The sequence below is a fragment of the Momordica charantia genome (genome assembly GCF_013281855.1).
Source record: "Momordica charantia cultivar OHB3-1 chromosome 1 unlocalized genomic scaffold, Mcharantia_2.0 BLBB01000001.1, whole genome shotgun sequence".
Classification (NCBI taxonomy): domain Eukaryota; kingdom Viridiplantae; phylum Streptophyta; class Magnoliopsida; order Cucurbitales; family Cucurbitaceae; genus Momordica; species Momordica charantia.
The window spans coordinates 16,439,339-16,461,252 of NW_028275157.1; the positions used below are offsets into that span (position 1 = coordinate 16,439,339).

Here is a 21,914-nt window from a genome sequence, read left to right on the forward strand (position 1 = left end):
TTGTTTTTTTTTTTTCTAAAATAATTGTTTCCTTTTTAATAGTTCAAAAAGACCTCGAACAATATTTGACCCATGAACCAAATTTGAAGTTTGGAAAATTTAGATTCATGTAATTACTACTCGTGATGTTGGTAAATTTAGACGGCAAGAAACTATTCACATATTAAATAAATCAAATCAAACTTTTAGTCTCGTATTGAAACATTTGAAATGATAGAAATTTTTCTTTTAGAAGGAAGTCAATTAAGGAATTTTCTTTTGTTTTTGGTAATTTAACCTAAACTTAATCCAAAGGACAAACGTTAAAGACAAGACATTACATTGAACACAATTTTTGCTACACATAATGATAAAAAACAAATAAAAACAAAACTTGACTGAGGCAACATGACACCATGACCTTTTTATTTCCTCTACAAACTTGTAATTTCCACCATAATATTCGCGATATAATAAATTATAAAAAAAAATAGAACTTCTATTATCATACATTGGATTGATTTACAAATGAGAAACTCCAAACTTGGTTTCCCCGTGCAAGTTTCATCTCGTTATGCCAACGTTGGGCACCAACTGTTCAAGATAACACATCAAAATCTAAAACAGGAAGTTTTTATAATCATCATCGATGATCTGCATCACTGTAATTTCCTTCTGGAATTTGGGATCACCAATCATCTTCAAGGCTAACACGGTGGAAGCACAAGACAGTGCAAACAAAAATGAAGAAGGAAACGAACTCTATGAACATGGCTCCGGTATCGATCATATGAGCATGCCTCAGGATAATAGGAATTGCCAAACTCCCCACAGTTGAAGCTCCTGTCAAGAATTTAGCAGCACCTATCCATCTGGAAGTCGTGGCAACACGTTCACATGGCAACACGTTCACATGACAAAAAGAGAAGTAAGAGGAAGATTAGAACATGAAAGCCACGAAAATGCACTGCACTCGGACAAGTATCGGTATTATTGTACTTCGTATCTTTCCACATATTTGTAAGCACGATGACCTGGACTTCTAAATGAATTGCATACAAGAAATAGATGCTTGGCTCTACGACCAAAAACACTTTAGAATGAGTACTTAATTAATGCTTTTTCCATAAATACTGGTGGAAAAGGTGTTTCGCTTAAAAGTATTAACTCGATTTTGAGTTCATGACCATAGGGCAAATTTACAATATAAATATGATGAGACAGAGAAACAGACAATGAAAGTTTCAGTTAATTGTTTCATACAAAACTAGTACTTCAAGTGACAATATTGCTTTTGAAGAACATGGTTCATACGGTAAATTTTCAACAATTACACTTGCATTATGGTAATTCCACAATTCCAATGGTAACGAAGAGGTGTTTTTCTCATCATCAAAAGCGGGGGGTGGTACTAAGAGTTATAGAGATACTATTGATATACTTGCATGACACACTATCAGTAACAAGGACATTATATTTCTCAAAAATCATGACACAAGCATCCATTAAGTGGATGATTTATAATAAAGAAAACATCCGAAAAGTAGTCATTTTACCGGTGCTATCTCTATTATGTTACTTCATTTAATTAATGAAAACCTATTTTTATCTAAATACTTAATATAGAGATACTCACCCTCCACCATCTCGGCTAATCAGAAACTGTGTGGACCCTCCTCCAAAAAATAAACAAGGCATTGGAACAAGAACATACATCAAAGCTGCGGAGAAAACATAATTAGCAGTCATTGAAGGCTATCTATTAGCAAAATAAATTACCAAGCTTAATGCTCACCTGATAACATAGGCCACCAATTGTTGTATAGTGCACAAGCCTACCGTCAAGATAACAAAAAACAGATGAAAAATAAATAATATACGGTTCACAAGTTTATCTCCTTTCTAGAATTTCTTTCCAAAGAGGCCATTCATAAATTTTAACAATTATACTGACCGTATCAAAAGAAATCCTCCATATAGAACCGTGGTAGCAATTAAAATTTTATTGAGAACAGGAAAAAAAAATCACTTCAAAAGCTCAAGCATTGAATTCCATAATCTTTACTGGGATCCTCCCAATAAAACGAGTCTTTAATTAGTGCCTACAGCCTATCAGGAAAGGTTTGTTACTTGTTCCCAAGATCAATTTTTGAGCTTTTAATCATAGCTGTTGTTGGCTTCTACGAGTATTTGATGTTTTCCATTTTTAATAGCTTTTGTTCCTTTTCATTAATCAATGAGAAGTTCATATCTTGTTAAAAAGATTAGGACTTTTAATATCTAAGCCTTTAAGACTGTACAATTAACTAATAATTTAATACCTTACATTTCTTTAAGGTACATTAATGATTACAAGTATCCAGAAAGTCTAGGATAATTATATGAGCAGAGGGTATTAATACTTTTTTTAATGTAGAATGAAACATCTTCCAGCAACTTCTTTGAACTGTGTGATGCAATTATAATCTTAAAGGGTAATGGCTGAACTCTCTAAGTCTAAGGTGATTCTTAGAATCGCAATCCCCAACCTCTTACAAATCAATCCTATAAGTTGCTATGCTTACAAACCAGAATTTTTTATCTCAAAATTTGTTCCTTGTCCTGCAGCAATTTTTGGCATCAAAGCACCATGTCCACAAGGTTGGGCAGGAGATCAGAAGGCAACATGTCATCACTCATCATCAAGTAGATACCCATGATCTTACTTTTCGCATCCAACCATACATGTAATGACAGGTAGATTAAAAAAACATAGTTCTACAACCTACCAATTTAAGAAGGCATATTATAAAATTCTTTCAGAATACCAGGAACAAGGTCATAAAACATGTATTAAATTTTAAAAATTGAGGTACTATATTAACAACATATATTCTTTCTCCTAATTTAATTTCTTTTTAAAAATTTATTTTGTCCTGAAATTGTAAAGCCTCAAATGATTTCAAGACAAGGCACTATGCCTTTCAGCTTCTTGTTAGTAGTTAGTTTTGACAGTTGCTGCAAGGATACAATTATTCTATCTTCATTTCATAAACTAATTATAAACTCAAAAACGCATGTGTACAAAATCTAGATTTTTCATTTGTGAACTGTGCCCAAATTCTGTCGGAAGAGTTCTAAAATTTAAAATAGAAATCAACATTATCCAAACCAATTCATCTTAAAAGGAAGCGGCAGAAATAGTATTATAATCGATGGTAAAGGTTCTATCGGGAAGATATTTGACTGTACTATAAGCCATACCAAAATCTGTAGCAAGATGCTAGATGAAAACATAAACGCAAGACCAGCTAACCTGCACAACAGGGGAAGGTTCTCATTTAGATTTTTTCATAAAGCTAGACGTCAGAATTCAGAACAATAGTCAGAGTACTTGATAAATTCAACTCACACTGCAGACATGAGATCCATCCGTGTTTGCATAAACCCCATGATAAGGCGCCACCCAACAAAGACCAAGAGCAATTGTTACAACATTGGTGAACATTAAATGGCAGATACATCTAAATTCCAAAACAGGCAACAAAAGGACGAATGGTATAAATGAAACTCCAAGGGTTGTAGTCTATAATATTGAGCAACAACCATAACCACAACAATTAACAAGTATACAAAATCTTGAAGCTAGTGGTAATTAACATTGCCACCCTCCTTCTTCGAAGGAGATTGATCATTCAAGACCTTTGGTCTCCATTTAGAGCCAATGAAGGAGTCGAAGGAGATTGATCATTCAAGATCATTCAAGTCAATACCTTTGAATCACTTCTTACAGACTTCATAATGATTTTGATCCAATTCATAATTTATTAGATATAATTAGATTTTCTCTTCATAGTCAAACTAAGGATTTGCAATCCCATGATAAAATAGGTTCTGGATCATAGGATACTTTTCAATCCAATAGGAAGTGTTGTTACATAGTATTTGTGGTTATTGCGCTTCTACTTAAATGGTTTCTTTTATATTTTTTTTAATAAGAAAAGGGTGACAAAGAGGATAAATCCGTATTTCCGTAGGACCCAAGAGACCAAAAGGAAGTAATAGATAGTTAGATACATCCTGACGTTCTTTTGTATTTTACACATGCCACTTCTCTAACCATCTCAAACAACAGTTTAGAACATCGATGAAAATTCAACAAAAATATGGGATCAATGAAAATTCTACAGAGACCACCATTTCCTATTTTAGGCATGATTTCCCCCATGACCACAATCAAATTTTAGCAAAAAAGATGTTTTTTACATGGAAAGAAATATGTAGATATCAAATAACCAACAATTTCCCAATAAATTGAAACTCAACAATTTCCCAATAAATTGAAACTCCCTTTCCTTAAATCCCTTATTTCGCAATAGCTACGATCAAATAAAATGTTAGTCAAAGAAGACCCATCGTTCGAAAAGCCACATGGTTACCCAGACAAACTCAAATTCTAAAGCACTTGGCCCCAAATCGACGAGAATATTAGATACACCAAGATTCAATACAGTAACAGGTTTATCTCGGAGATATGAATTATAATGGAGCTGCGATAAAAGAGGGCATCCCCAGTTTGGAAACTGTACCTTCCAATGTCATCGTCATTATAGCAAGCTAGAAGTTCCTTCAGCAGTGACGCGCGATTATTCTCGCTCCCAATCGCGACGGAGGAAGACGAGATTTGAGCCGATTCCAGACCAAAAGAGGAATTCTTTTGGCTGCGTATGAATATGGCACACTTGAAACTATGAGTTCGGTATCACTTTCGGAAAGTTTTTTAAGAAACCAATTAAAGTTTTTCTTTTTAAATTTTGACGATAAATTAAATTGATCATTACGAAACATTTAAAAACTAATTATTTATACTTTTTGCAAGTTTAAAATATAGTTTAGCTTTTTATTTTATTTTATTTGAGTTTTTAGAAGGAATAAGTTTAAGTTGTTAATAATTTTATCCACTGCCAACTTCGACCTAACTCATTGACTAAAGCATGTATTATCGATCAAAAATAGTATTTAGTATGACCTCGCCTCTAATGATCTTTGAGATCATTGATAAAATTTAAAGTTCATCGGTCATCCTTGACACCAAACTTTCAAATGATCAATGAATCAACCTCAATCCATAACAAACAAGGATGAACTTCATGCATCATTTGGATGTCTTCCATCAGTATCATTATTTATTGTGAGCTCTACGGGACGTGTGATAGTTGTAAAGGATTTTGCCACCGACATTGTATCGATGACGACGTGGAGTGAATCTCTAATGATTGTTCGTAAACCCAAATTTCCATACATTATATTTTAAGTTTAAAATATCGTGAGTGGGGTGAGTGCGGGGGTTGCCAATATTGAGATGCAACAGTAACATTGATATTTGGTAAGGAAATTCATTGATTCAAATGGTGTGCTATAGTGTCGTCAATCTATTCGTTAGTATTAATAGCTCATTTTACAGACTGACCAAACAAATATACATTCCAACGACTTCATATTGTTGACGCGATCAAAATTATAAGATTTAAATTAGTGGGTTCAAAACTCGAACATACCTAAAAATAAAGATTGAATTTATAAAATATTTCATTAGAAAGTATGGATACTCGATCCTAGGAAGTTCGTAATTTTTTTTATTTCCTTTACATACCCATCAATAGATAGTTACTTAACTACTTGTGTAAACTTTTTTTTACCTTTTTTTTTTACTGAACGACGAATTAGAAAATTGTATTGCTTAATTATCATGATTAATTGATTAAACTAACTCAATCATAATCATAAATGACATGCGTTGATGTTAAAATCCGGTTCGTTAATTTGTTTGATGAGATGATCGTCAAATATGGTTCTTCGACAATAATGGACCTCGGCTCCAGTAAGATGCCCTGCCAAATATATTTTGACGCTCAAGTTAGAGAGTGAAGTAATTTTTCGCTGCACATTATGTTGCTATTATGACGTCGTGGGCTTACTGATACATCTCGTGCCAAGTGCGCACCGTCTCCCTATATTGGTCGACTGCTTATGCGGGGTCAATCCCCGACTGTCGGGCAATTCACCCACGTATGCGCTTCATTTCTCGTCACGTTTAAGTTTAAATTAGCCAATTATAACGTTAAAAAAAAAAGGCATAAAATGCATATTTAAAAACATTACAAGGACCCAGTTGAAAAATACTAAAAGAAAAGGAAAAAAGAAAAGAGATTTAAAAACTTATTTGAAAACTTACAATAGGATGATTTGACGAGGAAGTGGGGGGTGGGCGTGATTTGCAAAAATTATCGCCCAACGAAAACGCAGCCACAGGGCAGAGCTAATGGCGACATCCAATTCCCTAATTTCCCTAATTTGTTGGATGTTCATGTTATGTTATTGAGAGGTTTCTAAAGTTTGCAATTAACCGACGGACTTTGGGGCCTCCTCTTTGGGGTTTTTGGGACATATCGAATCATCAGTCGCCTTTCGGAGAGAGAGAGGAGCAGAGCTGAGAGCAGAGCAGAGGCCCCGCTACTTCTCGGCTGGCTCCCACGCCATTTCCATCATCAACCAGCTCTCTCTCTCTCTCTTCCGGTCTCCTCGCTTCTCCATTTTTTTTTCTGGTTCTCTTACAGGGAGTGGACTCTACCAGCTCCGGCTGTCAGTGAATTAGTTTATCATTCCTCGTTCTTTGCTGTCAATGTTCTTAGCTTACTCGGAGGAGGGGGTACAACTTTTCGTGTAAGCTTGAACTCTTTCTTCACGCCTTATTGTTTTTATTATTTATTGATCGACCCATCTTTTATTTTTTGGGTTTATTTTTTGTATATTGCTTTACTGTTTATTTGATTGGTTTCTGGGTTTAAGGATTTCGGGTTTAAATCCGGTTTTGTAATGGGTTTTGTTGCTTAGTTACTGGGGGGTTGTAGAGATTTTTTTTTTTTTGATAAAATAATTGGAATCAAGTACTAGGGTTATAACTGCGTTTCTGGGACAGGTTAGGCTGAAGAAGCTTCTGATTTCGTGCAGTGGCTTCTACCTTCGAGCCATATTTGGGTCGGTTGCAAGGTTATTTTGGGAGGCATCAATGATGGAGTTTGTTGGTCAATAGTGATTGTTGATACTGAATTCTGAGGTTGCTGCTAGGCATAAATGGCGTGGACAGAAAAAGATGATGGCAGTGGAAGGGAGAGAATCCCTGTGAGAGACAATGGTTTCTTGCAAGGATCACTGTCTTCTTCCAAAATGAGTTCATCCCCGGTGGGTATCGATTCGGCCGAGAAGAAGGTCGAAGGCAAGGATGCTCTCTTCTTTGCCAACATTCTTCGATCAAGAAACAAATTTGCAGATGCTCTTGTTCTCTATGAGAAAGTCTTAGAGAAAGATGGTGAAAATGTGGAAGCTCATATTGGCAAAGGAATATGTCTACAGATGCAGAACTTGGGCAGGCCCGCTTTTGAAAGTTTTTCAGAAGTCATCAGGTTGGATCCGCAGAATGCATGCGCCCTCACGCATTGTGGTGTTCTATACAAGGACGAAGGTCGTCTTGTGGAGGCTGCTGAGGTATACTATGAAACTTAACATGTTTCCAAGAAAGTTTCTTATCTAAGGAAAAAAAAAACTTAACATCTTTCAGATACAAAACTTCGCACCCCGAGGCATAGAATGTAGTTCATTTGAAGCTTATTATTGTGGCGCCTGATTTCTCATGAGTCCATTATTACTTGGTGTTAGTTAGAAGGGTTGTGATATATGCAAAACAATACGTTGATAACTGCTGGGGGCTAGTAATCTATACTTGAATGGTCAATTCTCTCCTTCCTGGCTCTATAGACAGAAAATTACCACATGTTTTCATGTATACTTGACAATTCTTTTGTAGTTATTGATATTGTGATAGACACATTTGGAGCCTGGATTGGTTTTTGGTGTGTTCTTTTATCAATCAAAAAAGGTTACTTGCATGTTAATCTTGTCTTGATTTGAGTATGTTATATGGTGCTTAGTAGTTAGTAGTACTTAGATTGATTGCAACTTTTTGTTTGTTCAGTTCCTTTACAATTGTCTGCCCGTCCTATTTTTGTTGCTAAAAAATGCCAGTCTTTTTGTTTATATGTATTAGTGATATGTGATAGTGATGACTTTGAAGAGAAATAAGAATAGAATGTGGATTAGCCTAGAACCACCAGTTTAGAGAATTGAAAATTCTGAGGGGATGGTCTAATCAATATTAGACCATTCAACTTACAATGTGAGCTGGTTATAGCATAGCCTTTGTTGAGCTAGAATAAAGATTGGTGTTCATGGAGCCATACTTGTTGGGGGTTTGAAAGTTTGCTTTCACTTATGCGTTGTGGACTTGGTTTATAACCAGAACTTGTTTCTTCTGCATGTATAAAGTCATGGCTCTCGCCTTTTGGATATTCTATTGCTATAAAAAATAGGTGCCCAATGTTGCAACAATAATGGTCCCATATTATTTGCTTCATTCTTCATCCGAATTGTAATGTGGCTTTAATGCTGTTTAAGGAGCCCTTTCAAATCATTGTCAGAATGACACTATTCTTGTGGCCTTTGATATTGATGGTAGTTGGGTGGTGGCTGTGGTCTTTTCATCTTGTTCTCTAATTTCAGCGTGTGTTTTTTTCATGGTATTAGAAGTTTTCTCTTTTATTTTTCTTTATGCTAGATTTAGATGAATTGCAAGAATCACTGAGAGTGTACCTTTTTTTTTAAAAAAAATAAAGAAATGGATATATTGGTAAGAGAAGAAGGGTAACTCAAGGATTTCTCCAAGGAGCCAACTGCCTGCAGACTTTGTTCACCTTTGGCTCCAATAATAGGCCTGTCTAGGTTTGTGTGAAGGGGTAACCCAAGGTGCCGTGAGGAAAGATAAGAAATAGAGAAATTATCATCCCTAGCCCAATTAGTGAGTTTTTAATTGGGGTGACCTGCAGATAAATACTTACTTTTTATGTTTCCTTCCATGTTATTCTTTTTCACTTCTAATATTTCTGAAAATTTTCCATTTCAGAATTGTTATTATTATTAATTTTCATTTTTCGTGCACATTAACTGTCCATGCATAAATTATTTGTAGTTTTTGTTCATATCTTATTCGTCATAGAAAGTGGGTTAACAAAAAAGCTGATAAATGAATCATGCAATGTGAATTTTAAATGACTACTAAATTTCAAAAACTTTTGTACTTTGAGACATGACCTTTCTCAAACTATGCTTGCCGTCTATACGAGTGTACCATCATTGAATGAGCAGTTTATCCGGCTTAATTTTCCACATTGGATACACCAATATTTCTGATAAAAAATAAAAAATAAAAATTTCACACATTGGTAATTTCATATTTTATCTGGGGAAGGATTGTTAGGAGTAGGTACAAGGGTGAATTATGGTTTTGAAATTATAATCAAGCTGGGAGACCTTTTGCATGCTCACCCAATCTACTCTAAATAAAAGTTATAGCTTTATCTGTTGCTGGTCTTTATAGTTTACACTTTTGTCCTAACTGTTCGCTTATGTTTTATGTTAATTATGTTTTTATTTTGCAACATTTTTATGTTAATTATATTGCCAATACCTGATCAATATAATTTGGACAGTCATATCATAAGGCTTTGAGAGCAGACTCTTCTTACAGACCAGCTGCTGAATGCCTAGCAGTTGTTTTGACAGACCTTGGAACCAGCTTAAAGCTTGCTGGTAACACTCAAGAGGGAATTCAGAAGTATTATGAAGCTCTCAAAATAGACCCACACTATGCTGTAATCTTAGAACTCTTCTTATTCTTACTTCTGTCCATCTGCTCTTTAAATTGTACCCTGCATTAAACTATGTACTTATACTTTACCTCCTATGCTACTGCAGCCTGCATATTATAATCTTGGTGTTGTATATTCTGAGATGATGCAATATGACACAGCCCTTAATTGCTACGAGAAGGCTGCATTTGAGAGACCCATGTATGCTGAAGCATATTGCAACATGGGTGTAATATATAAAAACCGTGGCGACCTAGAGTCAGCTATTGCCTGTTATGAGAGGTAGTCTTAACTTTCAGTTGTTTGATGCTACCACTGATTTCCGTCTGTTGTTGTTTGCTTTTTTTTTTTTTCCTTCTCAGATCTCAGGTAGTTTTTCCATTCAATGTGTTTTTGGATGCTAATTGTATATTTGATTGGTTGCTCTTGGTGTCAGGTGTCTAGCTGTTTCACCAAATTTTGAGATTGCAAAGAATAATATGGCAATTGCCTTGACAGATTTAGGAACAAAGGTTGCTGACTTCTCATTTCAATTTTTAGAAATTGTATTGAATATTATATAATTTCCTTCTTTTGCTAGTTTTGGTACTGGACTTTACTTCTATTCATCATTTTGGTTTTATTTGTTTAATTGTTAGTTGGCTGGATATAGAATCTAGAATTTTACTAAAATTTTATGTGTAGAGGTGTTTCACTTTTTACTTTGGATAGCCTGCGTGAAGGCTTTGATTAAAATAAAAGATAGGTGAATAGTATTATATGAAACTTGTTGATGGAGAGTTCTCACTAGGACGTTGTGAGGACATTCGAACTTTTCTTCCATGTGTTTTAGTCATAGAGACATAAAGTTATTAGTATGTAATCTAACGATGCAGTAGATGAACTTGTATGGGCTCTTCTGGACAGTAAGTTGTTCCACTTTTATTAGATCTTATCAAAGTTATCATCTAACTTCAAATTTGCGAGTACCAAGGAAAAAGGAAGTTCGTCTTTTGCCTCTTCTTTCTCTATATTAGTAGTTAGAATACTAGTCCCTAGAACTACCATTTTCTGTAGAGTTGTTCTTCCTTTTTTTTTTTTAATTTTTAAATTTAAAATAAAAAATTAAATTTATGAATTTTTAATTTGTTTCAGGTTAAACTGGAAGGAGATATAAGCCAGGGTGTAGCATATTACAAGAGAGCTCTGTTTTACAATTGGCACTATGCTGATGCTATGTATAATCTGGGGGTTGCATATGGTGAAATGCTCAAGTTTGACATGGTTAGTTTTTTGTGGAGGATAACTTCCTTTTTTCCCCCTCCCCATAAGTGTTTCTTTTGAATACAGATATGCATACTTCCTTGAACCATTATCTCTCTCCCTTCCACTCACCTACGTGTTCTTAATTATTTGTGTTGGTTGAAAATCTTGTAAATTTGTTAGATCTTTGGCTCTGCAGGCTATTGTTTTCTATGAGCTAGCTTTCCATTTCAACCCTCATTGCGCTGAGGCATGTAATAATTTAGGGGTTATATATAAAGATCAGGACAACCTGGACAAAGCTGTAGAATGTTATCAAGTATGCTTTACTACTTTCCCTAGTTATCCACCTGATTTCTTCCTTCTCCTTTATGGGGTGTTTTTTTTTTTAAAAATAATTTTGACACCCTGTATTTCTCTATCATTTTTATGTTTCCATTTTTCAGCTTGCCTTATCTATAAAACCCAACTTTTCTCAGTCCTTGAACAATCTTGGTGTTGTCTACACGGTACAGGTGCTTGTACTAACTCACGTCTGATAGTAGAATCTTAAGTGAACTTTTTGTGAGGATGCTAAACTCATATAATTATTATCAGGGGAAAATGGATGCTGCAGCAAGCATGATTGAAAAAGCTATTCTTGCAAATCCAACTTATGCAGAAGCTTATAATAACTTAGGTCCCTTCTGAACTGTTTCTCTTGAATGCATGCGTGTTAAATGTGCAGCTGTGTCACATCAATGTGTTGAGAATTTTTCATCTTCATTTATTTCAATGATGTCTAGTACTTTGCTTTATTGGGATTATGATATTTTTAATCATCAATTAGGTTTTTATGTGGGACCTTATGAATTCTTATGGTTATATTATTCATTATGCACATGTTTATCAGTTAAATATTCTATTTTATATTGGTAGTTTTTTCTTTCAAAATATTTACTGGAATTTGGAAAGCATCATAATCTTGAAAATATATTATTTTATGTCACCAATAATGTTAAACATTTCATAAAGCTCTCAATTTGGCAAAATATTTTGTATTATACGTAAAGTGAATGAGGAAGACACGTGTTTCACCAAATTTCAGTCACCTCAACACCTTTGTTTGGCACCTACCTTGGTTTACTGTTTAGTTCTATATCAAACTTTGTTTAAGTTTACTGTTTAGTTCTATATCAAACTCTGTTTAACTAATTAGTATGATTTTATAGTGTAAAAAAAGATATTTATTAAATTTAAGGAAATAAAGGCAATGAATGAATGAATATAGAGAAGCTGGTATAAAAATTTAAATGGTTTGTAATAATTGAATATGAAAACAGAAATGGAAAAAGTTCCTTGATAAGGTTTAGATAGACTATTTATTTCCTTTCAAAGGATGCATTAATACTAAAGACATAACATAATCAATGTACTTTTTTACTCTATATTGTCTCTAGGAGGTCTAATTTTTTGTCTTTATTTCTTTCTCTAAAATATTTTCGAGTCAAATTGTTTATGAATAAGAATAGTAGAAGACATTTTTTTCCTGGTAGGCTTCATTGTTTCCTTGTACCATTTTTTTCCCTAAAATTTTAAAAAGATTTATATAGAAAATGACCATTTTATTGCTTGAGGTGCAGGAGTTTTGCATAGGGATGCTGGGAATATTTCCATGGCAGTTGACGCTTACGAGCGCTGCCTAAAAATAGACCCCGACTCTCGAAATGCTGGCCAGGTATCTCTTTTTTCATTATTTAATTGAATATATAATGAGCTATTTATTATTATTTTTTTTCCTCTTATAAAAAAGCCTTTTATATATAACTAGAAAAGAAATTTGAACTGGCTGATGACATGAGACAGATTTTGTTGTCTTGCCTGTCTTTTGTTTTCTTGTAATTTCTTTTTCAATAACCTACTGCTGGGGCTCGCTTTTTGTAATTTTTCTTACTAGTCGTCCTGTTGGTTTGGCTGTGTTCTATTTTGTCTGACCTCCTTATATTCTTTAATTGTCAAAATGAAAGTTTGATTTTTTTATTAAAAAAAAGGTCTTGCTTTCTTTTTATCTATTGTTTACATCTTCTGGTGTAAATCTCTATTTACTTGATTGCATATCACAATCACTCATGGCTAGCCTCTTTTATTGGTCTTTTGCGGCTCTCTTGTTTCTTCATTTGCCTTAATGACGGTTGGATCTTCATTAAAAAAGCACCTTCTTTAGTCAGGGCCAAGTTTGCTAAGATTATGCAAGATTTCTTATGGGAGGGTATGGACCATGGTGGTGGGTCTCATTTAGTTAGGGGGAAGAGCGTGGTTGGATATTTCGAGGATTGGAAATTTAGATAATTCGTTTTACCAATTGGTTATGACGTTTAATTGTTTTTTTTTGGGGGGGGGGGGGGGGGTGGGGGGATTGTAGTTTGGTCACTTATGACACCCAGGCATTCTTGAAAGTCTATTTCTCAATGATCGGTTGGGGATTGAAACTTTGTGCGTTTGTAGGACTACTGGATATGTTTTGATCTCGTCTAGTCATCTTTACTTGTCATTTTAACTTATTTTCTCTTAAAAATGGCCATATAGTCTCGTTTCTTTCTTATTGTGGGGGAATCTTCTTTCAATCTTCATTATAGTAGCACTTTCGCTTCAATAATAGAGGCATTAGAGTTTTCTTGTGCCTTGTCAACTTTTCAAAGATTTTCTCATGTTTTGACTCCGGAGATGGTAGAGTTTGGTGTTTGGAGTCTCTTGGTGTTTTTCATGCAGTTCTTTCCATATTCATCTCATTTCTCCCCCTGTGTGTCTCCCCTTTCTGTTATGGTGTCGAAGGTTGAAGTTCCAAAGAAAGTTAAGTTATTTTCTTGGCCTGTTGTGGGGAGGGGTTCAATATGAATTTTATTCATTGATCTTTCAAGTTGTTCTGTGTTTTGTATAAAAAGGTCTTGGAGGTTTTTTATAATTTTTTGTAACAAAGCACATTTTCTGTAAATGTTTGGCTGAGAATTCCGTTAATTTTTGGGTATCTTTGCCCCCAATTTGAGACTTTATAGGACTATTATGGATGAGGTTCTGGTATGCTCTCTGTTTAGAGACAGAGGAAGATTGTTTTGTAGGTTGGTTTCTTTGTTATTTGTTGGAATTTCTGGCTGGAGAGGAACTTAAATGGTGTTGTATCATTGTATGATAGAAAGAAGTCTTGGGAAGAAGTTTGGGGTGTGGCTCACTTCAATAGCTCCCTTTCAATATATTCATTTTTCGTTTGAGTGATTTGCCTCTTTTGATTACCAACAACTTGTTTCTTACACTGGAAAAGAAAAAAAAACCAACAACTTAGGCTTCTTGCAATTCTCTTCTTTGTGTGTGTGCATGCTTGGGTGTGCTCTTTTTGTACTTTCATTCTTTGTAATTCACAATTCTTTCAACCAAAGAAAGTTAATTATTGGCGGACCAGCAACCTGTTGAAATAACCATTTCTTGAAGCTTGCCTTTCACTTATTATCTGACATCTCTTCCTCTGGTCATTTCTATAACTTCCAATTTTCAATCAGAGGTTCATGTGGTTCGTTGTACATAAAGTAATATCTAAGGCCCAAAACTATGTTCGAAATACTACATAGATTATTTGTATGGAGTCCGCCTCTAAAGTTTGATTTCCATTTATTGCAAAGGACATATTGCATCATGATCATTGGCCCGTAAAATTGTCTTCTGATTTCTAAAATTTTACTTTCTTCCCTAAACAATGGTTTCTTACTTGTTTATTTCTTGTTCCCACAGAATCGACTGCTTGCTATGAACTACATTGATGAAGGACATGAAAATAAACTTTACGAGGCTCACAGGTTTCAGATGATTCCCCCCCTACATTATCAATCTTCCGTGGATGCATTAACTTGGTTTTATGAACTGTTTACTGTTGTGATTTTCTTTTCCTTGTGTCTTTGTTATTTTTTATATTCCTATAATATTAATAATGTAAAGCAAAGCAAAGTTTCTCATTAATGAGAAGTGGGAAATCCAATTAATAAGTGGATTGGAAACTTGTGATCGTGAATTTGATCATGTATGAATGAATTATCCTAAACAAATAAATATCAGAATATGGCTATGGCCACCTGCAAGCAACTGTGCAACCTGGCTCATCATGATTACATCGTTGGGTTCTGGTGAATAAAAATCGACGTAGCAAAAGAGTAGCAGCAATATCGGATTTTTCCTTCATTGATTGACATGTTGATTTTGTCAGAAAATCATTGATCCCTTGACTTTTCATCAAAATATGTCCATTGGTTTTGCCTTAATGCTTCTGACGCTCTGACAACCAACCTCCCTAGATGTAATTAATGCGTCTGATGCTCATGGTTAGACCTTACTTTTAGGGAGGTTGGTTGTCTGACGTTTGGCTTAAGAAGTGACCTGTTTGCTAGAAATGTCATTCCTTGGGGTAGTTTGGTTAGTAGTTAAAGGTACTTCCACAGTGACAGAATTTGAGATTCTCATTCTCCAAACAGTACAAACCCATAGTAGCTGGTTGTGCTTCTTGTTTTCATTCAACTAGATGAAACTATTATGAGGCATGTAGATAAGGAACAAGCTTGATTTTTTTCTGTTGAAACTGGATGGAGAATTTGGAGGGAAAGAAACCAAAGAGTTTTCAAGGGAATAATGTCCTCTATTGGTTCTTTTTGAATTGGTGTACAGCTTACCACATTTTAGTGGTGTCTAAATCACACGAAATTCTTTTATTACTACAGCTTATTTATGATTATACGATTATATGAAAGCTATTATTCATGATTTTGTTAGGAGGGGGGTTTCTCATCCCCTGCCTTTAGGCCGTTCTTTTGTTTCTTGTGTTAAATATATATCGTTTCTTGTTCCCAAAAAAAGAAAAAAAAATAGATGGAGAATGGTTGGAACTTCTTCTTTTATGTTGACAAGAGCACCATATTCTCCTGCAGATATATATATATATATATATATTTTTTTTTTTTTTTTTCCGCTTTGTGATCACCAATCTACTCTAACATATTCTTTCATTTTATTGGTTCTATACTGATCCTCATATGTATTTTTCACACGCAAGAATCTACAATAGCAGATCGATGTCAAATGTCCTTTTGTAGCTTTGATTTAAACTTGAAGTCCTAAATTTAACAAGATTTTTTGGTAATTATAAAGGGATTGGGGCAGGCGGTTTATGGGGTTGTATCCACAATACACATCATGGGATAACCCGAAAGACCCAGAACGTCCACTTGTTATCGGCTATGTGTCTCCTGACTATTTTACTCACTCGGTGTCCTACTTCATTGAAGCTCCCCTAGTCCATCATGATTATGCAAATTACAAGGTGGTTGTTTATTCGGCAGTTGTGAAGGTATTGGTATTATTTACAATGTTGCAAACTTTTTACATACCTCTATTATGCTTGATTATATGTATTTTGTTTTAGTTATCACTTTGCATCATATGGAATTATTACCAAAGCATTTCCCCTTACCATGTTACTGGTTGTAAAAGTGCCTTTTCTTGACTTCCAGCGACTATCAAGCTGCATCAGTAATATTGCAAAGCCTACCAGTTTGCAGGCTCTTTCAAATTCTTCTCTTGTAAACCTAGCCATGATTGCCAACCTGTAATGTTTTGTACATCCAAATTTCTCAATATCGCGACTTGAGTTTAAAAACCCTCCTAGACCTGTCTCTTTTGACTAAATTGGCTCTACATATTGCTATTAACTCTATGTTGCCTATTTTACCATTCTTGTTTCTTGGAAGTTCATATAAGCAAAATAGTCCATTACCTGCTATTATTCACCTGCTCCTGTAACAGCATGGATGGTTTCATATTTCTTTACAGGCAGATGCAAAAACCATTAGGTTTAGGGACAAAGTCTTAAAACAAGGTGGGGCCTGGAGGGATATATATGGAATTGATGAAAAAAAGGTTGCAAGCATGGTTAGGGAAGACAAAGTGGATATCTTGGTGGAGCTTACTGGCCATACAGCTAATAATAAGTTGGGGATGATGGCATGTAGACCTGCGCCTGTTCAGGTATGCTGGAAGATATATTTCTTGTTCTTTGACTGACTGAAAATTGATTCATTAGCTTGCATTATCTTGGGTTTGAAACTGTCTACCATTTACACTTTCATATCCTGCAGTATGGAATAATTGTCCGTGTCTTGTTGAATTTTTGCTACAACATAACGTTACTGTCATGTTAATTTCAATTATTTTATGAAAATAGTTTCTTATCCCCCAGAAAAGGAAGGTGTTCTTGCATAAATGGATTTAGTGTTTTTTACCTCAAGCCTCTACTTTTATCCTTGGATATTTGTTACCTACACTTTGTTAACTTTTTATGCATGGTGCTGGGTTTTATTTAGGTAACATGGATTGGCTACCCAAACACAACTGGTTTGCCCACTATAGATTATCGGATTACAGATTCACTGGCAGATCCTCCCAATACAAAACAGAAGTAGGTCTCCTGCATCTACTAATTAAAGGACGAAACATGTGGAGTTATTTTTGTTTTACATCAATTATGTGTATTATATTCCATTATTTATCACAGGCACGTTGAGGAGTTGGTTAGGTTGCCAGAATGCTTCCTTTGTTATACACCTTCTCCTGAGGCTGGTACCGTGCCCAGTGCTCCAGCTATTTCTAATGGCTTCATCACATTTGGTAGCTTCAATAATCTTGCAAAGGTATAGATTAAAAAGTAATTGTATACTTGTCCGCTGCATTTTTTTCCCTTGTTTTATTTTTTATCCAAGTAATCATGCATTTCTTTGAAGATAGCTGCAACCATACAGTTTCTAACGGTTATAAATTTGTGATCTAATATTTTTGCTGTTGCTTTTTCTCCCTTTATCCTCTCACTAGATAACACCTAAAGTTTTACAAGTTTGGGCAAGGATTCTATGCGCCATACCAAATTCGAGACTCGTGGTAAAGTGTAAGCCTTTCTGTTGTGATAGTGTGAGACAAAGATTTCTTTCAACTTTGGAGCAGCTTGGTTTGGAATCACAACGGGTCGATCTTCTTCCTCTTATTCTTTTGAATCATGACCATATGCAAGCCTACTCCTTGATGGATATAAGGTAAATTTTGAGAAGAATTTTTGCCTCATCTTGTGTGGTTTTAATTGAGTTTTTTCTCTTTTTGGCTATATGATGTTGTTAAGTTGAGTATGGAACATAAGTAAGGACGCGTTACAACATGATCATGACAATACATCAATTTTTTGAAAAACCAGAAAGTGTACATGTTGGGGACATGTAGCTTAATTTCTTTTAAATTCATTTTATATTAATAATCTTAATATGATTTTTGCTACTAAATATGATTTTTAAAATAAAAATTTAAACATGCAAATCTAGATACTAAAAAGTGTAATTATATGAGAATGCAACATTCTTATTGTTAGAAGGAAATAAAATCCTTCTATTAGAAATCACAGACCAAGGCCCTAGCACAAGAAGGAAAAATCAAACTTTCAACTACAAATCTCTCCCATTTGACAATTTTTGTGAGAGGATTTTTGTTTCTGAGAGGATTGACAAGAAGATCAATGTCTGTGGTTACTAATGCATCTAGGGACTCAGATTTAATGGTATAATTCTCGACTTCTTTTTGTCTTTTGTGAGATTTTTAAGAATTCTTGTGTGCATTTTGTGTAGTTTGGATACTTTTCCATATGCTGGAACCACAACTACATGCGAATCATTGTATATGGGAGTTCCATGTGTAACAATGGCTGGATCTGTTCATGCTCACAATGTCGGTGTTAGTCTTCTCAGCAAAGTTGGTGAGTAACCATCCTTCTTGTTCGGTGGTTTAAATTTGCATCCTTCAATTCTTGTGGCCTGGTTTTGGTAGATCTAACAACCAAACTGAACAGGGAGAATCATAAATGAAGTAGATTTTGTATGAATGAGACTAAATGCCTTGAGCCGAACTCCATCCAGAATATCAAATGCAGTTTTTGCTATCTCATGAAAGTTACCGTGTTTTCTTTCTTCCTTTTTTTCCCTTTTGGATAAGAAATGAAACTTTTCTTTTAAAAGATGGAAAGAACAAAAGAACGAAAATGGTTGAACATCGAAGGAGCATACAAAAAAACTCCAATTGGTATGTATAAGAAGTTATAATTACAAAAAGATTTTCTTTTAAAAGATGGAAAGAACAAAAGAATGAAAATGGTTGAACATCGAAGGAGCATACAAAAAAACTCCAATTGGTATGTATAAGAAGTTATAATTACAAAATGATGAAGAGAGAGAGCTCTCCGAAAGAAGCTGACAAAATAAATAGAATCCGGTAACTCCTTCCACTCTTTAGCTTTATCTTAAAAATTCTAAGATTCCTCTCCAAATTTCCCAAAAACTTGCACAGACTTCTGACACCCAGACATTATTGTCTTAGGATCAAGGGCCACCCCACAAAGTTGTTCCGAACAGAGAACTGTCGTTCTTGGAAACACCAGCTAAACCAAACTTCGTTAATAAATACTCCCTAAAAGTATTGGAAAGAAAACGAAAGATAACCACAATCTTCAGCATCCTTGGTAGAAAGGTTATTTCCTTCGAATTCTACTTACTGTATTCAGCCCCTCTCTAACAAGGTTCCATTGAAGAACCTTCAATATTTGGAATTTTTGCTTTCTACTGTTTACTCTTCAACGGATAACCTTAAGTTGGCATTTTATAATATATATAAGAGACTAATTTATTGTCATGAATGAAACTACAAAAAAGGAACCAAAGGAGCTATAAGAAACCTATCCAATTGGCATATAGTGGTTAAAGAGTAATTACTAAAAGAACTTAAGACTTAAAGCTCCAAGGTCAGTCTTCTCTTCAGTATTGTGGAGATCCTACTATTCTTCGATCAGATTTGCCGAATTACCACAGCATAAATCTTTTGCCCTCTGCAAGAAGAGATAGAGCTACACACATTACTCCTATCCCTGATGACTTCTCTCTCCCTCTCCGCCGGCTCCCCCGCCTCCCTCACCATGTCTTCTCTAACCCTTTCCTCTCCGTTTAACCATGTCTGATAAATCTTTTGCCCTCTGAACTGCTGACTAGAAAATTTTGATTACTAGTTGAGGTGCTGAACTAGGCAAAGTAGAAGGAAAAGGCTGAAGATAATGTAGCAAATATAGGTAGCGAAAAGGCAAAACAGAAAGAGATGATTGGTACTCCCATTGTTTTTGTAGATGGAGCACCAGTCAGGATGTAATTAGAAGTTGGATTTTCTCTTTTGAACTGTCATTGGTGCTTTAAGGCAGAGGGACCACAATAATAAATTGGAAATATAGACAGATTAAGGGCATCTTCTTTTGCTTTCTCAAGTTTATAGGGTCTATCCTTTTCTGAATAATTGCAATCTTGCACGATCAATAAAATATTTGACATTTTGCATGTTTCAAAGCAGGTTTAGGACACCTGATTGCTAAGAACGAGGAGGAATATGTAAAATTAGCATTGCAGCTAGCATCTGATGTAACAGCACTTTCTAACTTAAGAATGAGTCTTCGGGATCTTATGTCGAAGTCTCCTGTTTGTGATGGGCCAAATTTCATCCTTGGTCTGGAGTCCACATATCGTAAAATGTGGCAGAGGTACTGTAAGGGAGATGTGCCATCATTAAGGCGCATAGAAATTCTACGACAGCAAGAAGCTGCTTCAGAAGAGCCAATTACAACAATGGAATCAAACATTTCCCCCTCAAAGGATAGCCCTGCATCCATCAAATCCAATGGACATTGTCCAGTTTCCTCTGATATCGTCACTCGTTCCCCTTGTGGAGAAAACGGAGATCCATTGCATCTGACGAAAAAACCAGGCAAGCTCAACTGAAACACGAATTTGATTGGCACTTTTGGAAATTTTACAGGAAACAAGCAAAAAAACATGTTCATTTGCCCGTAGCGACTACAGAGTATTGAGCATTGGGTAATGGTAAAAAATGGTCAAGAACTCCAACATCTCTGAGGTTGCAGATGATCAATATATCTTCGACGCTTGCCTGGAGATAAAATATAGGTTTGGAATCTTACCGCTAGAGATAGTTGTACTTCATTTTTTCCCCACTGAATCATAGAAAATTAGATGTCATTTGTATATCATAGAGGTCTTGCTTTAGTAATGGTGCTGTGAAAAAATTGAAATGGCTTGTGTAGGAAGTTTGTGGTTGGGAACATTCTAAAGTGCCTAATTAACCCCTTATGTTGTTATTGGAGATGAATTTTCCATGGAAGAAAATTAATGAGGTATTTAGGTGTAAGATTTTGAGAATTGTAGATATGATTGGCTTTGGTTGGAAACTTTTGTGCATGAAGTGATTGTTTGCAGCTGTTGATGGAAGCTTGTAATGAGTCAGCAGTGGCTACTGCCTGTTGACTATAATATAAAACATTCAAGACAAGTACTCTACTCTTTAATTGACTCATTAAGTACATTTTAATAGTATTTATTAATTGAATATATATACTTTTTCTAATTTGCAAAATTAACCAAGTTATGTCATTGTGCAGCCTTTTTTACCATCAGAGGAAAGGATGATGTATAAAAGACAATACCGAAAAGTGATTTCCTTAGAAATGCTTTTGTTTAAAGGGCATTTGGAAACTGATGGAACCAACTTTAGCTAAATTTCAAGGCCTTTTTCCATGAAACCCTTCATTAGAGGGCAATTTGAAACCATGTTTGCTCTGCCCAACTCCATATCAGCCACCACCTTCAAGCCCTTGAAAACTACTACCACTTCTCCAATTAGAAATTGAGGCACTTTTGGTTTTGGATGAATGTGCCTTTTGTTGTAGCTTTTTCCCCTTTTTGTCAACGATTTGTTCCCATCGTCGATCAATTTTTTTTAGTACATCAACATGTCAGAGTGTAGATTTACATTCATGATTTTTGATTTGAGCACTATTTGGGTATTACGTAGACC

At 35.0% G+C, this 21,914-nt stretch overlaps 2 protein-coding genes across 9 annotated transcripts; one reads left to right on the forward strand and one right to left on the reverse strand.

Annotated features, from left to right (window-relative positions):
• Nucleotides 1–378: 378 nt before the first annotated feature.
• On the reverse strand, nt 379–4,724 carry LOC111005705 (Vacuolar protein sorting 55 (VPS55) family protein). Of its 4 annotated transcripts, XM_088125595.1 has the most exons (6): nt 4,548–4,724; nt 3,371–3,482; nt 3,223–3,274; nt 1,775–1,814; nt 1,616–1,700; nt 379–851 (listed from the first exon to the last, which is right to left on the reverse strand). In XM_088125595.1, the coding sequence occupies exons 2-6, from the start codon at nt 3,409–3,411 to the stop codon at nt 668–670; spliced, it is 402 nt and encodes a 133-aa protein (XP_087981721.1). In that variant the 5' UTR covers nt 3,412–3,482; nt 4,548–4,724; the 3' UTR covers nt 379–667. The 4 variants fall into 4 exon arrangements, with proteins under 4 accessions (XP_087981721.1, XP_087981727.1, XP_087981734.1 ...); XM_088125601.1 differs by having other exon boundaries at nt 3,223–3,371; XM_088125608.1 differs by lacking the exon at nt 3,223–3,274 and having other exon boundaries at nt 3,275–3,371; nt 4,548–4,723.
• A 1,481-nt stretch (nt 4,725–6,205) lies between these two features.
• Nucleotides 6,206–21,264, forward strand: SPY (Tetratricopeptide repeat (TPR)-like superfamily protein). 5 transcript variants are annotated; one of them, XM_022276948.2, is made up of 18 exons: nt 6,206–6,681; nt 6,938–7,503; nt 9,561–9,722; nt 9,826–10,001; nt 10,156–10,231; nt 10,854–10,982; nt 11,161–11,280; nt 11,408–11,470; nt 11,559–11,640; nt 12,584–12,678; nt 14,721–14,785; nt 16,125–16,323; nt 16,806–17,000; nt 17,336–17,430; nt 17,527–17,662; nt 17,841–18,058; nt 18,638–18,765; nt 20,394–21,264. In XM_022276948.2, exons 2-18 carry the CDS (start codon nt 7,093–7,095, stop codon nt 20,819–20,821), a joined length of 2,778 nt encoding a protein of 925 aa, XP_022132640.1. In that variant the 5' UTR covers nt 6,206–6,681; nt 6,938–7,092; the 3' UTR covers nt 20,822–21,264. The 5 variants fall into 5 exon arrangements, with proteins under 5 accessions (XP_022132640.1, XP_022132636.1, XP_022132637.1 ...); XM_022276944.2 differs by having other exon boundaries at nt 6,207–6,681; nt 11,408–11,476; XM_022276945.2 differs by having other exon boundaries at nt 6,207–6,681; nt 6,943–7,503; nt 11,408–11,476.
• The last annotated feature ends 650 nt before the right edge of the window (nt 21,265–21,914 follow it).